Here is a 13,840-nt window from a genome sequence, read left to right as displayed (position 1 = left end):
ACTCCAAAATATCTGACAGTGAAAAATTGCAAAACACTCAAAATCGGCTTCAATTCCTGAAGGAGTTCTCATTGGCTTTACCATCACACTGTCAGACTCATGATGGACAATCAAAAATGTATGCAGCAGAAACACATCCAGTTTTTAATTTTTTTTTATTTTTAACTTTAATCCTATTAAATGTATTTAAACCTGACGCCTGCATTACCCACAATGCAAGTCAACTGCCGCCTGTCACTATGTGTTAGGCTAGCAGCAGTTAATGGCTTTATGGGCAGAGATGAGTGGGCTACAGGAGGTCTGGTTAACTCACTTCTTTGAATCTGGACAGCTTCATATTTTTGTAATTGCTGTGGGTCAGCGGGTCGACCAGCATGTCCTTTATTCATAAAGTTCTAGTTTGAAGATCTGAGGATAGTTTAAACACAGATGCCAGATTCAAGTTATGCATGCATGCTGTGTGACATTTATTTAAAATAAAGTGAAAGTTGTGAGATGTATAATCCTCAGCCCTCGATCACTACCTCAAGTATCATCATTGGAGGCAATGTATCCGTTTTTGTGCAGCTCCCCATGAAGCCAAACAGGCAACACGTACATCTGTTTGTATTGCTTTCACATGTGCATTGACAGCACAGACAAGATCGAAGTTTTAAACCTTCAAACTGAACGTCCTCCTCTTCCTCCTCCTCCCTCCCTCACTCACTCAGTTAAAGTCCTGGCGCCAGCGTCCTCCGTGGATCCAGCAGGAGTCCTTCCCGCGCGTGGCTGTCCGTCCTTCCGTCCCGCTGAGCGGGCTTGTTGTCAGTGGCCTCTGGTGGAGCTGTTGCTGCTGAGCATGTGCTCGGCTGCTCGGCAGAGCGAGTCGACTATCGGCTCCACAGGACACACGGGACGCTTCCCGTCAGCACACAGATGCTGCGGACGTGAATCGCTGAGCGCACGGCTCCGACTCGAAGAGGTAAGAGCGCAGTTTTGCGAAAATCCTTTTTAATTTACTCTTCGGTATATATATGTATATGTTGTTCGTGCAGCCGTTTGTCCGCTATAACACATGTCGGTGTAACATTGCGCAGCCGCTTGGTAAACAGTTGGCAGGCAGGCATCGCCGACTTATCCAGTCCATCAATCACTTCAGTCCTTTGAATAATTTATATATCATATGCACGTGCGCTTAAATTACACACATTAAAACGTCCTTTTAAAAAACAACTTTTTTTCTTCTTCTATTGTAGAGCTAACTTTTATGCAGCGTATTTTAACGTAAAACCGTTCGCGTAGATACAAAATCCTTCCAAACTGGAAACACGATGGTAGTGCATCTATGATTTCAAACTATGTGTGTTTACTTGATGCTAGATGAGCTTGCGCTCTTCCCGTGCACACCGCTCCGTGCGCTGTTTGGCACAAAAGCGCCCCACGAAATATCGATTTAGCAGAGGAATCGGGTTGTATCAGAACCCACGAGCTGCACGTGGGAGAAGGTGCTTGACACAGTTACGGTCACTGAGGCTGTATTTCTCCCACGCTCCCGGGGGAGTCCTCCTCAATGCAATCCATTGGAAACATCTCACCATGCACACGGCACATCAAAGCGTGGTTGTGTGTTTGGTATGGCGTGCGCGTTTTGCGATGTTTTGCGTTTGTGTTTTGTTGTGCGCGCCAGCGTCCTCGGGGCCAAACGTTCTTTTTAAAATGCCTTGAAGCTCTCGTAATCTATTCTCACTTCCCGCCTGGATTCAGTTCATCTGTCCATCCTTAGGATGAATCATCAAAATACAATTTACATTAAATAATGTATAATTAAAGCCTAATGAGGATACACTGTATTGCGTGATGAGTGGGATGTAGTCCTTGCCATTGATCATAGTTACCACAATTATGCACTTAGAGTGTTATACCTTAATCTGAAACATTTTAAGACACACACTCAAGGGATTTTGCTTCTACAGGTCGGTCTTAATTTCTTTCGTCCAAAATGTCTTTTTCAAGTTTAATCAACCTGTCGATCAACAATTTCTCTGGTTCAAGTTCATCAACTGATTGTTTTTTGGCTGTAGATTGTTGGTTTGCAAAAACGAGCACTTTATAGTCATCTCTTTGAGTTCTGAGAAATCGTGACTGGCATTTGTCACTATTTTCTAAAATGTATCAGTCAAAATGATGAATTGAGATACTTTGGGGTGAGATAGGCCAGTGAAGTGAACAGTGTTAGTTTTGACCGATGGGACAATATGCTGCTCAGCGTTTTAGAACCGCATTCTGTCCTCACAGACTCAAATCCAATAACAATCCACGTGTTGTCTCCTGCAGTTTTCTCTCCCAGCTGTTCATCACAAGCAACAGCACTCTTTGAAACTAAACTAAATGCAGTAAGACCCAGCAGGCGAGATGGGGAGTAACAGAAAGGGGTCGGTTGCAATCGTGTGGAGGTGGAAGAAAGCAAAGAGCAGTCTTGTTGAAAGCGTTTGGGTCTGAGCTGTGTCTCCACCATGCCATCCAGCTGTGGACGGCTTTGATTATGAACATGAAGGACGGAAACCAAATCCTGCTGGACAAGTGAAGACAGGGAGTGTGTCTGCCTGCGTCAATACATTGCCGTCCCCTCTCCGTCTCACACACATTATTCAATTGTCTTCTAATTGACTCCTTCTGCAGTTAAGTAACCTTCTCGATTTTCAGCATCTGTCAGATGCAACACCCTTTTTTTTCCTTCTATTTCTTCTTTCTTCCCACTTTTCTTATCTCTCGGCTTTTTTCCTCCAGGCTTAGGTTTTTAAAACAGTTTGCTATTTGAGGTCCATATTTCAGCTCAGCAATAAATAATTCAGGTAACAGGACAACACAAAGGTCCTCAGTGAGAGCCTGGATGCTTTGCTCAGACCTGAATTGCCAGTCCGTCAGAGAATACGTCTGAATAATGAATTTGTAGTGTATTTTGAGTGAAATATCAATCAGTGACCTCGCTGAGCGATCAAGTTAGCGCTCAGATTTCTCCTCAGTGGTCACTTGAAGAGGTAAATACATTAAAGATGAGTCTCCTGCTGAAGAAGCTGAGCATTTGCTTTATTTTGCTCTCTATCGTATTTTCCCTGAAAGCTCTCTCTGTATTTCTTCATATTTCATGCCGTCCTGCTGCATTATGAAATGAACCAAAATATATTCATGGCGTGGACTAAAATAATTATTGGATTGTTGCATTGGAAATTATAGATTCAGCTTTAACAACAGCCGCAATTAAGGACAGTGGAAACCCTTGACAGAGGGTCAATAAACCAATCAGAGTGAAGCCGACCCCTGACCCCTGCTCTGCTCGGGCCCATGCCAACATATCAATGAAGGTCAAGAGTCAAGTGTCCTGACGTAGTATGCATGTGTTTGTTTGTGTTGATCGTGAGACATGTCGTGTTGAATTGACTGAAATTGGCAACTTATTTTTTCATTAAGCAAAGTTTTTAATATTTTTAGTCAAACTGAAACTTGAATTCTCCTCCCTTTTCGTGGAGAAAATCTAAACTATACCGATACTACAGTTACTGTGCAATAAAAAAAACGTAAAAAGCGGTGCCTCAGTGCCGTCTTCAGGAAAGGGCTCCACACTCTGGCCACATGAGGCCCGGCAGGAGGTCACGTTGTCGGGCCCTGGCAGTGCTACTCCTGTTCCCCCTCACACTGAGGAGCCGATCCTTATCCCCTTCTGTGGCCCTGTCCAGCTCTTCTTGGCTAATGGCCCCGTCTCCTGCTATTTCCTCTACGCTCTTGAGACTGACACGGCAAACCTTCTCACAACAACTCGATGTGCCATGAGCTGGACTACCTGTGCAACCTGAATGGACTGCGGGTACCGCCTGATGCTACCAGTACTGACAAGGGCACTAGCAACATGCAAAACTAGAGCAAAATCAGCCAGAATAACGAAGGAAATATAAATGGTCTGTGGACACCACTTGCAAAACCATTCCCTTTTTGGGGACAATCTTCATGTTGCCTCTCATATCTACGTGCTGTCGCTTTCATTTGCACCAAAACAGGTGAAATTGATGCTTAATGCTTTTGAGCAGTGTATTACAACCTGATGGTTAAAATCTTTAGTTTTCACCCAAAGATAAGTGGATCTAACCTTTTTTAGGAAGCTATTTTATGTCTGATGCCAGACAAACACACTCACAGTCTTCACTAAAAAGCAATCCGACACCACACACTGTGCTACAACAACTATTTTCACACGTCCGTCCTCACAGATAAGCATCAAAGTTAATTACATTGGACAAAGTCATTTCAACTCAAGGACCACTTAATAGTTTTTACCGGCGCTTTTAAACCACATCACATCATCAACTGTGGATGGCGAAGCCCGATTGCCGTTATGTGTCCACAACCGTGCATTAAATGGACACATTGGCAGTGTAGAACAATATATTTGCATTGAGGATGTTAATGACACTTTACATGGTGATACTAATCTTGAAAACGGGGAACATAATGTCACTGTGGTATTTGTCCTTGCATTTGAAGGTCGGAGTCGTGCCTCAAAGAGCTGGCGCATTAAAGGCAGACGCCCAGCTAAGTCCGATTCACTGGGGAAATCTGTATTCAATTCGTATTTGTTTAACATTTCATCTGCTGGCAGAGAAAATAATCCCTAAGATTCACGACACTGTAAAAAAAAAACCTCCAGTGTTGCTCCAGATGAGACTTTTGTCCTCTCTGTATTCATCTCCCGCTACAAGACCACTTAGACTCAGCAGGTGTCCTGTTGTACAACTTTGTGTGTGTGTGTGTGCGTGTGTGCGTGTGCGCGCACAAATAGAGTAATTATAGATGTGTGTTGCTCTCCCAGGCCGACTGTGCTGAGGATGAGCAGGGGTCTGCCAGTGTTTGGCTCTGCCTTGACCTTTTGTCTCCACCATGACGTGGTGACTGAAGAGAGTGCTCAAATAACAGCTTGACGTCTCAATAGGGAGTCTTTTTACACTTATGTGCGCGCACACGCATGCTGGTGGGTGTTTAGTATATGCTTCACGTATATGCTCCTTCTGTTAACTCCAGCCTCTCTGTTTTGTCATTACTCACCCCTTCACACTGAAGACTCTCAAACTTGAACGCTGCTCTCTCTATTCTTGTGTCTGCTTTTTCCGGAGTAATGTCTGGTTGAAATCAACGTTTTGCAATGTGGCGGTCATCTTAATTTCAAGTACCTGAAGTAGACAAAATCTTTCTACTACACATTGTGATGGCAAGTCTTCTATTGTAGTGCATGTGATGTAATAGGGTCATTATATATACAATAGAATATATACCCTAAATATTCCCTTTTTTTGTCTGTCCTACCACCGAAGTGTCGTACAGTGCATGAATCTGTACATGACAGAAATGTCATATACTGTCCTTACAGCTTCCCTCGTTAGTTGACAGTGTGATTAGATTTTCAAGCACCTTGCTGCATAAGTTTGCATTTTAATGAGGTTAAACTGATTTTCTTCTGACCGTTATAAATCAGTGATATTTATAGAGGTCACATGAACTCCCATGTGTTACGCAATAAGAAATATGTGGATATGCTTTACTGATAAATTTGTAGATAGTTTAATGACGTGACACAAGCAAATACTAGCATGCTAACATGAACAACGAACATGCTAACATAAAACAACTAAGGCTACGTTCACTAAAATGTTTTTCACACCGCCAGGCTTAGTGTTCAATTCTGAATTTTTGCTAAAAACTAATCACTAATCATTTAGATTTTTTTTCTAAACATGGCGATTATGAACATGGTCACAAATTGAGCCTTTGCTAAGCCTCGCCTCCCCCACTGCTACTCCGTAAAGGTCTCAGAGCTACCATGAAGCCCACACAGTCACTTACCACACATTATTACATTTTTGGAAACATTAAAATATATATCCAGGATGTCAAATTGATTGAACAATGAAAAACGATCAAGATAACAGCTAAAGATAAGTGAACCGCCACGTCACCTGGTGATCGAGACCGGAGACAATGAAATTAAGAAGCAACGGTGTTCCTGTAAAGAAGGTCCTCGTTACAATGACTGAAAAGCAAAAGCAGCATGTTTTAACATTCGGTCTACTTTTAAAGCTAGCGTGAAGGTTTTTATGTACGTAATGTTTTAGAAACATATACAACGAGTAATGAGCTGGCTGACGCTATGCTGGGATTGCCGGTCTGCATTTGAGGGGCGGGACTTAGGGATGGGTCCATTGACCCACACGCATAAAAGAACAATAAGAAAGACGTAACCCTGCAACACACTGTCGTACGGAAGTAAATATGGAGGCCACTAAGTTAAGCGTTCATGTTTACATCAGCAAGTGGATGCGCATAGAGGCCGGTGAATTTGTGAGCAGACGATAAAGAGGACCACATTTTAAATGATGGCTTTTTGTAAAGCAATAGATCTTCTTCTGTACGTTGGTGTGCGTGGACACAGAGAGGGAGGCAGTAGTCGTGGGATCCTGATCAATTCCGATATGGGTGTTCAGGTGCCACTGCAAGAAATCACAGCTGAATTGAATAGATCAGATTCCACGTGACTTGTACAACAACAACAATTCACAAATGTGCAAAAATAAAAAAGTGATGTCTGGTTCTGCTTTGGTTGCCACTGAGAGTAAAATAGTAAAATGTCACACTCTCGCTGTATTTGATTAAATCATGATAATCCTTTAGTGTGGTTGATGAAAATTTAAATATAATAACACATTGCATTCCCATAGAAATGCATCACTACTACTACATTCCTACCAATGTGCCCCTCGTCTGCGTTCCTGTCTTTTTTACAATACATCCGTTTGACAACCTGTTACATCAGCGTGTCTCACAGGAATAGCAAGATTATCTTCACTCCCGTTTAATCTTTATGCTGCCGCTGCTCCTGGGGATTGCCGATGTGACGGGCTGTTAAATTATACATGTTACACAGTCTCTTGTCGCGCAGTTTCTGGCTTCCTACACAGAAGGAGAAAACGTGGTTGGCGTCACTGAGATGTAGAAAGTGTTCGCCTCGACGTGGTGAACCAGCTTGTAAATTAACCCCGTGCTGAGGCTTTTTTACTTTAAAAAATGAAAAATTACCTATCATTTTATGATCATTCTCTGGTATCATAACGCATTGTAATTTACATTTTTGTCTCACTTTTCCTGAGCTTGTATTGTTTCACATTTCCTTGACTTACGTTCTCCAATCCCGAGCGACCGGCTTTAAATTCTTAAATTCACGTCTGACTGTTCGTGGGGATGCAGATTCATACACTAGATGGAAATTGGCAATGTTTACTATTTTGCTTCTGAATTACTTCAACTTGATTATGGCAAAACAAGCATCCCATCCGTAACAGGTCACATACCAAATAGCATATTAAACATTATAACTCTTTACATATAAAACTGAAACGAGATCAAACACAGACACACAATCAGAAACACAGGAGAAGGGATTAGGACCCAGATGTGATGTCTAATGCTTTGCGGAATTAAATGTATGTTCACATATTGCACATTTCTGCATTTTGCTGGGAAAATATCAGGGACATCAACTGCAGTCAGCTATGACCTTTAACAATAGTTTATTGTCAAACAATGAAATGTTTTTTTTTTCGCACGAAACACAAAATCACACGACTTCTTTGTTGCCAATATCATCACCTCACATTCAGTTTTTAATTTAAATGTATCTTGCTTTCACATTGGACTTCATTGAATTGTCGGAGGGTAAACGGACGATGTGCTGAGACAAGGCCGCCGCAGATTAAAAGCAAAAAGCTTGATGTGATCTCTTCCTGGTTCTCAGTATGTCAGGATGCATTTATCGCCCTCTGCAAAGCCAGATTATGCTTTCTGAGGAGGTTTTATTTGGATTTGTAATACAAAAACATGCTTTACAAAACCGAACCAACCCAGAGATGACTTGGATTCAGGGTTTTTCAAAGTCCTAATAACCAGCTTGTGTATGAAGAGCAGTGTGAAACAGCACGGCGCTCTGCAGGGTCAGACACGAGGCCCGCTGGGTTGAAGCAGGGTGTGTTGATTGATTTTTCACACTTTATCAACCTTTTAATTCACAGTTAAACGGAAGTAGAAAACCCTTAAAAAAAAATACTGTCTAAAAAATCACACCTATACTCCCGCCTTGGCGGCGGCTGTAGCTCAGGGGAATGAGCGGTCGTCCCGTTACCACAAGGTAGCCGGCTTTAATCCCCAGTCCCCCCACAGCTCACACGTCGAAGTGTCTCTGAGCACGACACTTAACCCCTCGTTGCTCTCCGTGCGCCCCACAGGGCAGCCCACTGCCCCCCCAATCAAGGATGGGTCAAATGCAGAGAAGAATTTCCGCAAGGGGATTAATAAAAGTGTATGTTTCTTTTTTTCTTTTAAAAAAAGAGCTTACAAATAACCAACAATAGCTTTATTACAGGACAGCCGGTGTGTCAGATAGAGCTCCGGCCCCCATCAGCTGCTGTGCCATTCAACGACCAGATTGCTTTTCCACTCTTCTGGTGCTAAGCATCTAACCCGGGCCGTCGTCACGCTTTTCACTAAGGCAATCATGACTGCAGTCTTTTGGGACAGAGGCAGCCTGTTGGGTAGTGCATGCAACCAGGAAACCAGCACCCTGGGACATCTTGTTTACCAGTGCTCCTGGTTCGCCCTTCCTTTCTTCTTCCTCCACTCACATTTTCTGTAACTGTCTCGGCTATAGAGCAGGCGGCTCAGATGTCCTACTTCCAGGTGACTCATGCCCTCTTTTAAACCAGAATCCACTACTTTCCAAATCCCCTCTCTTTCTCCCAATTCCAGCCTCTGGGGGAAATCAGGCAGTCTGCTCATGAACAGACCAGCGGGAACGTGGTTCAAGCGGAGTGGACGCAGGCCTGCGCTCACGCACACTTTCCATTTTTCACTGGCTGTTTCTCACTTTACTTTCCCCACCACTTTCCATCCCCGGTGAGATCTCTCTCACAAGTTTAAGCCCACTGCTCCCTCACTAGCTTGAACAAACTGTAATGCAATTTCCTGATACGATTTTGCAGTTGATCTTCGGGGACTTGCATTTCCTCCCCCTCTCTGCTGTTTACGATGCCCAGGGAGAACAGGAACACATGAAAGTCAACAGACGAGCGAACCGAGCGCCAATGAATTTGTTTTTGTCTCCCTGATCTTCTCCGTGGGCATGCAGCATGCTCTCTATGTTTCCTAGTTGATGTTTTAACTCCACGACTCCACCGCCTCTCTGTCACTGGCATGGCGTCACCAAAGAGCTCGGTGTCACCCACTTCAATACGATCGCACCTGTGCCCTCATTAGTCTACGCTCTTGTAATGTAGTTGCCTTGGAAACCGAACCTCGAGAGAAAATGAGTCCATCGCTCAACCGAATGTCTCGTTCCAGCAGTTCATCTGTCGCGTTGTTTGTTTCCTGTGCTTTTCAACATTGTGTTTGTGATTTCACCTCTGATGATTTAAGGGGGGGAAGAAATAGCTGGGATTGGATTTGTTCAAGTGATTTCCCTCGGGTGCAATCAGTGACCTGGTAATTAACTGTGTGTTCTACGAGATGGAAATTATGGGAATACACCTGCAACTTGTATAACTTTTGTTTTAAGTGTCCCCACCAATCACTAAAAAATTATTTTGGAAAAATATTTTGGGAAATGGGCACAGTGTATTTATTCTTGACGAGAGTTTGGTTTGTGTGTGTGTGTGTGTGTGTGTGTGTGTGTGTGTGTGTGTGTGTGTGTGTGTGTGTGTGTGTGTCTGAATTCAGTTCAGTCTTATTAATTCTTATCAGCAAGCCATGTGCAAGTAGTTAAGTTATATTTATATAAACAATTCTTTAAATTGTTGTGCAATTTGCTTGCATGTGTACAAATTAATATATTTTGTGAACAACAAATTAAAATTTCAGGGGTTTGAAAAATAAATTGTCATTCAAGACTTGAGCCAAAGCGAATGTGAACAAGTGTAATGAATATCCTCTTTTGGCAGTCGAGGCGTTGAACTAAATGATGTGGTCTGCTACAGCTGGAAGATCATAACCAATTTTGAGTAAACTGCTGACTGTGTTGTTTTTACTGAACCACTGAAAAGGGCAATTGATTGGTGTGATTACGTATCTTGTTTTCAAATGCCAAATCCCAAGAGCGCCAGTACACATCAGTGCTGGCCTCCTGTAGCGGCCTGAGGTTCTGACAGCGTGTGAGCTGGTCTCAGGCCGGCTGAGCCCCAACGGTAATCAGAGATGCTGAAAAGAGACGGTCTGAAGGCTAGTCTGATGCATAATGCACCTGTTCAATCTGCAGGTGCTGCGGATGTTGCATGCGTATTTATAACAATTGATTGTAGGTATAGGGTTAGGATGGATGGAGACAACGTGGGTTCTGATCTCTGTTATGACTTTTCTTTCCAAGGTAATGTTGAGATGTCTGACATTATACGAGAGAGAACATGTGTTTTGATTTTCTCCTCCCCAGTTCATTCCTCATCCGTCTGGATTGTGTTCCTGTCTCCCCGGCGCTGTCACCAAGCTGTTATTCAACGCTGCATCATGGAGGTTCAGTCTGCTGCATCATGGGAGCTCATCAACGGTGTGACAAATACAATATATGAGGACTGAGAAGTCATCATGGCGACTGACAGCTACACCTCAGGCCCCGCCAGCACTGACTGGGTTGGGACGGTGGCCGGCCTGGAGCGGATCGGACTCCTTCAGGAGCAAGGAGGGGGGGGCTTTCTTAGCGGCCCGGTGGCCTGGTACACGCCGTACTCGCTGGGCTTTCAGGTATCGCTCACCTCCTTCCTCATGCTGGAGCTGGTGTTGGGTTTTAGCAGCAACCTGACAGTGCTGGTGCTCTACTGCTCTCAATCCAACTTAGTGGACTCTGTGAGTAACATGGTGACTGTGAATCTGCATGTGCTGGATGTGGCGGTGTGTGTGCTGTGTCTGCCGCTCACTCTGGTGGTTGTGCTGCTGCCTCCGGGACCCAACATGGCCTTGCTCTGCTGCTTCCATGAGGCCGGCGTCACCTTTGCCAGCATAGCCACGGCCATAAACATCCTGGTCATCAGCCTGGACCGCTATGACATCTCAGTGCGGCCGGCCAACCGCCTGCTGACCACACATAGAGCGACGCTGCTCCTGGCGGCCGTTTGGATCACCTCGGTAGCTGTGTTTTTTATCCCATTCTTGGAGGTGCAGTGGTCCAGTGGAGGAGGAGCAGAGGAGAGAGGGCAGGGGACACCTATGTCCTTGTCCTCACACGATATCAGTGCCGCAGTGCTACCAGCGTGGCGTAACCAGACACTGCTGTGTGTCGGTGGGCAGGGCTTACACACAGGTCTGGCTATGTACTACCATCTTATCCTGCAGGTACCCATCTTCTTCACCACCGTGGCAGTCATGCTCTTCACCTACTCCAAAATACTGAGGGCTTTAAACATACGCATTGGCTCCCACATGAAGAAGGGCCAGCGGTTCAGGAGCCCTTCCGGCAAGGGGCTGGAGGGGCCCCACAAGAGACAGAATAGAAAGAAGGCGGGGCTCCGAACAAATGACGGTGGGCAGGGAGGAGGGGAACGGTGCACCACTGATGGTACCAAACAGCTCTGCCACCCTCCCCTCATTCCTTCGCCCTGCCCGACCCCCACGGCCACGTCCCCCCCTGCCCTGTCCTCCGCCCCACTTGTCACCTCTGACACAGGCGCTGCAACCGCCATGCCCACCACCTTGGGTGTCCAGGCCTCCGTGTCCGCCATCATTGCCCTGAGGAGGGCAGTGCGGCGACACAGGGATCGGCGAGAGCGACAGCGGCGGGTGTTCAGGATGTCGCTGATCATCATCACCACGTTCCTGGGCTGTTGGGCTCCCCTCTCTGTGACCAATATGCTAATCTTGGGTATCGGCCCCAGTGACGCCCTGGTCAGCCTACGTCTCTGGTTCTTAGCCCTGTCGTACGGCACTACCGTCTCTCACCCTCTGCTCTACGCCTTCACCCGACAGAAGCTGCGGCGTGCCCTCCGTACTAAGGTCAAGAAGAGGGTGGTGTCCCTGCTCCAGGTAGACCCTTCACCAGGGGGCACCGTCATACACAACTCCTGGGTGGAGAACAGAAAAACCAGCCGGAAGGTGCGTCTGGAAGCAAGCGAAGGTACTGACCGCTGCCTGGCAGAGGTCCTGTGAGACTGACACCCTTGGGGCCAGGCTGGTTATTTGTAGTAATTAAAAATAGAGTCACAGGTGTGTTCTATTATGAAACTCACTGTTGCGTGAAGCCAGTGTTCGGAAATGTGAAAAACACATTGCCACGTCTGGGAGATGTTTTAATGTAACCACCAAGCCCAAATGGCAAACAATGACCTCAGGCAGCAGGAAGAGCAGGTTGCTGTGTCGACACACAGCCTCTGCGGATGAAGAATATCATACAACGAACTCACACACACACACACACACACACACACACAATGTACATAATTTACACTCAACTAGTGAAGTCTGTTTACATATGGATGTGGATGATAGAGCGTTCTCATAGTGGTGCTTACCTAACTGCTCCAAAGAATGTGTTTAGCCAGCAGATGATCTGGTCTGCCACCCACTCGAATGCTCCAAGGCAGCTTTAAAAATACAGATTTGTTACACTTTGAACAAATGAATACTCGAAACTCTTTGAATGTATTTGATATTGTCTCTGTCTTAGTTCCGCTCTAATGGTATGATGTCTACTCTGAACTCAAAGGAAACGTGTTGGATATGTACAAACAAGACAGTAATAATGAGGATAAGATGTGAATGTGCCAGGGTTAAATGAAATGCAGTTTTGCTTAAAGTAGTTACTAAATGGTCAATGTTTCAGTGTTTACAAGAAATCTTGCAAAGTTCTTTTGTATAAATGAAACTCTTTTGCTCTAAAATTTGTATCAAATGGTGTAATGTCTTATTGATGTTTTGCATATACTGCTTGGAGGAGGTAGGGAGACATTGATTGAGGTCATAGTTAGACATTTTGGGAAATAGGCTTATTGGCTTTCTTGCAAAGAATTAAATGAGAAGATTGATTCCACTGTTACACATCAGAGTGCTATCATACCTTTCATCTTACTCAACAGGAAAGTCAATAAGCCTCTTTCCCAAAAGTCTTGCTAGTCCTTTATAGTAAAACATGAATCTATTTTATTATATTAAACAATGACGCACTTATGGGTCAAGTCTGCTGGTTGTGCTGAATTAGCCAGCTGGAATGACGGGTGATGTAATATCATCCATCTCATCACTAAAATCGCCAATCTCAAAAATAACCATAGAGTTCAATCAACAGCCTTAATGACAAATATTGTTCATTGTCGGCCTATTGTTCTGGATTGCATTATGTTTAATGGTCACTATTTTGGGGTTTTGGCATGCTGAAAGCATGCATCTCTCTTCTGAAATAACATGCATGTACATGCTGTAAATACTGATCAGATTCAAATGTATTTAATGTTAAATCTACAACACAAGTCACTACGTCTGTGTGTGATTGTAGATTTAGAGGAGTGTTTCGGCTGCAGCTGGCTGGTCCCAACATGTGGTCCCGTAGGTCGAGTCCACAGCCGAGCACCGACAGACTGTGGGATTCTTAATAGGACTTGTGTTTCCTGTTGACTTTATTCTACCTGCTTGTGTGTTCACTGCTCTGCACTCACACTGAGGCCACATGACTTCTCTCTCTCTCTCTCTCTCTCTCTCTCTCTCTCTCTCTCTCTCTCTCTCTCTCTCTCTCTCTCTCTCTCTCTCTCTCTCTCTCTCACACACGCAATGCATTCTTGAATGTAAACGTGAAAAA

General features: G+C 44.6%; 1 protein-coding gene across 1 annotated transcript; it reads left to right on the top strand.

Annotated features, from left to right (window-relative positions):
- Nucleotides 1–764: 764 nt before the first annotated feature.
- LOC137795837 (G-protein coupled receptor 22-like) lies at nucleotides 765–13,793 on the top strand. Its single transcript, XM_068593338.1, has 2 exons — nucleotides 765–961; nucleotides 10,493–13,793. The coding sequence occupies exon 2, from the start codon at nucleotides 10,645–10,647 to the stop codon at nucleotides 12,196–12,198; it is 1,554 nt and encodes a 517-aa protein (XP_068449439.1). The 5' UTR covers nucleotides 765–961; nucleotides 10,493–10,644; the 3' UTR covers nucleotides 12,199–13,793.
- The last annotated feature ends 47 nt before the right edge of the window (nucleotides 13,794–13,840 follow it).

This window comes from Clinocottus analis, unplaced genomic scaffold (assembly GCF_023055335.1).
Source record: "Clinocottus analis isolate CAN_PGR_092001 unplaced genomic scaffold, fCliAna1.0.p SCAF_3, whole genome shotgun sequence".
Lineage (NCBI taxonomy): Eukaryota > Metazoa > Chordata > Actinopteri > Perciformes > Cottidae > Clinocottus > Clinocottus analis.
This window is presented reverse-complemented; position numbering and strand designations above follow the sequence as displayed.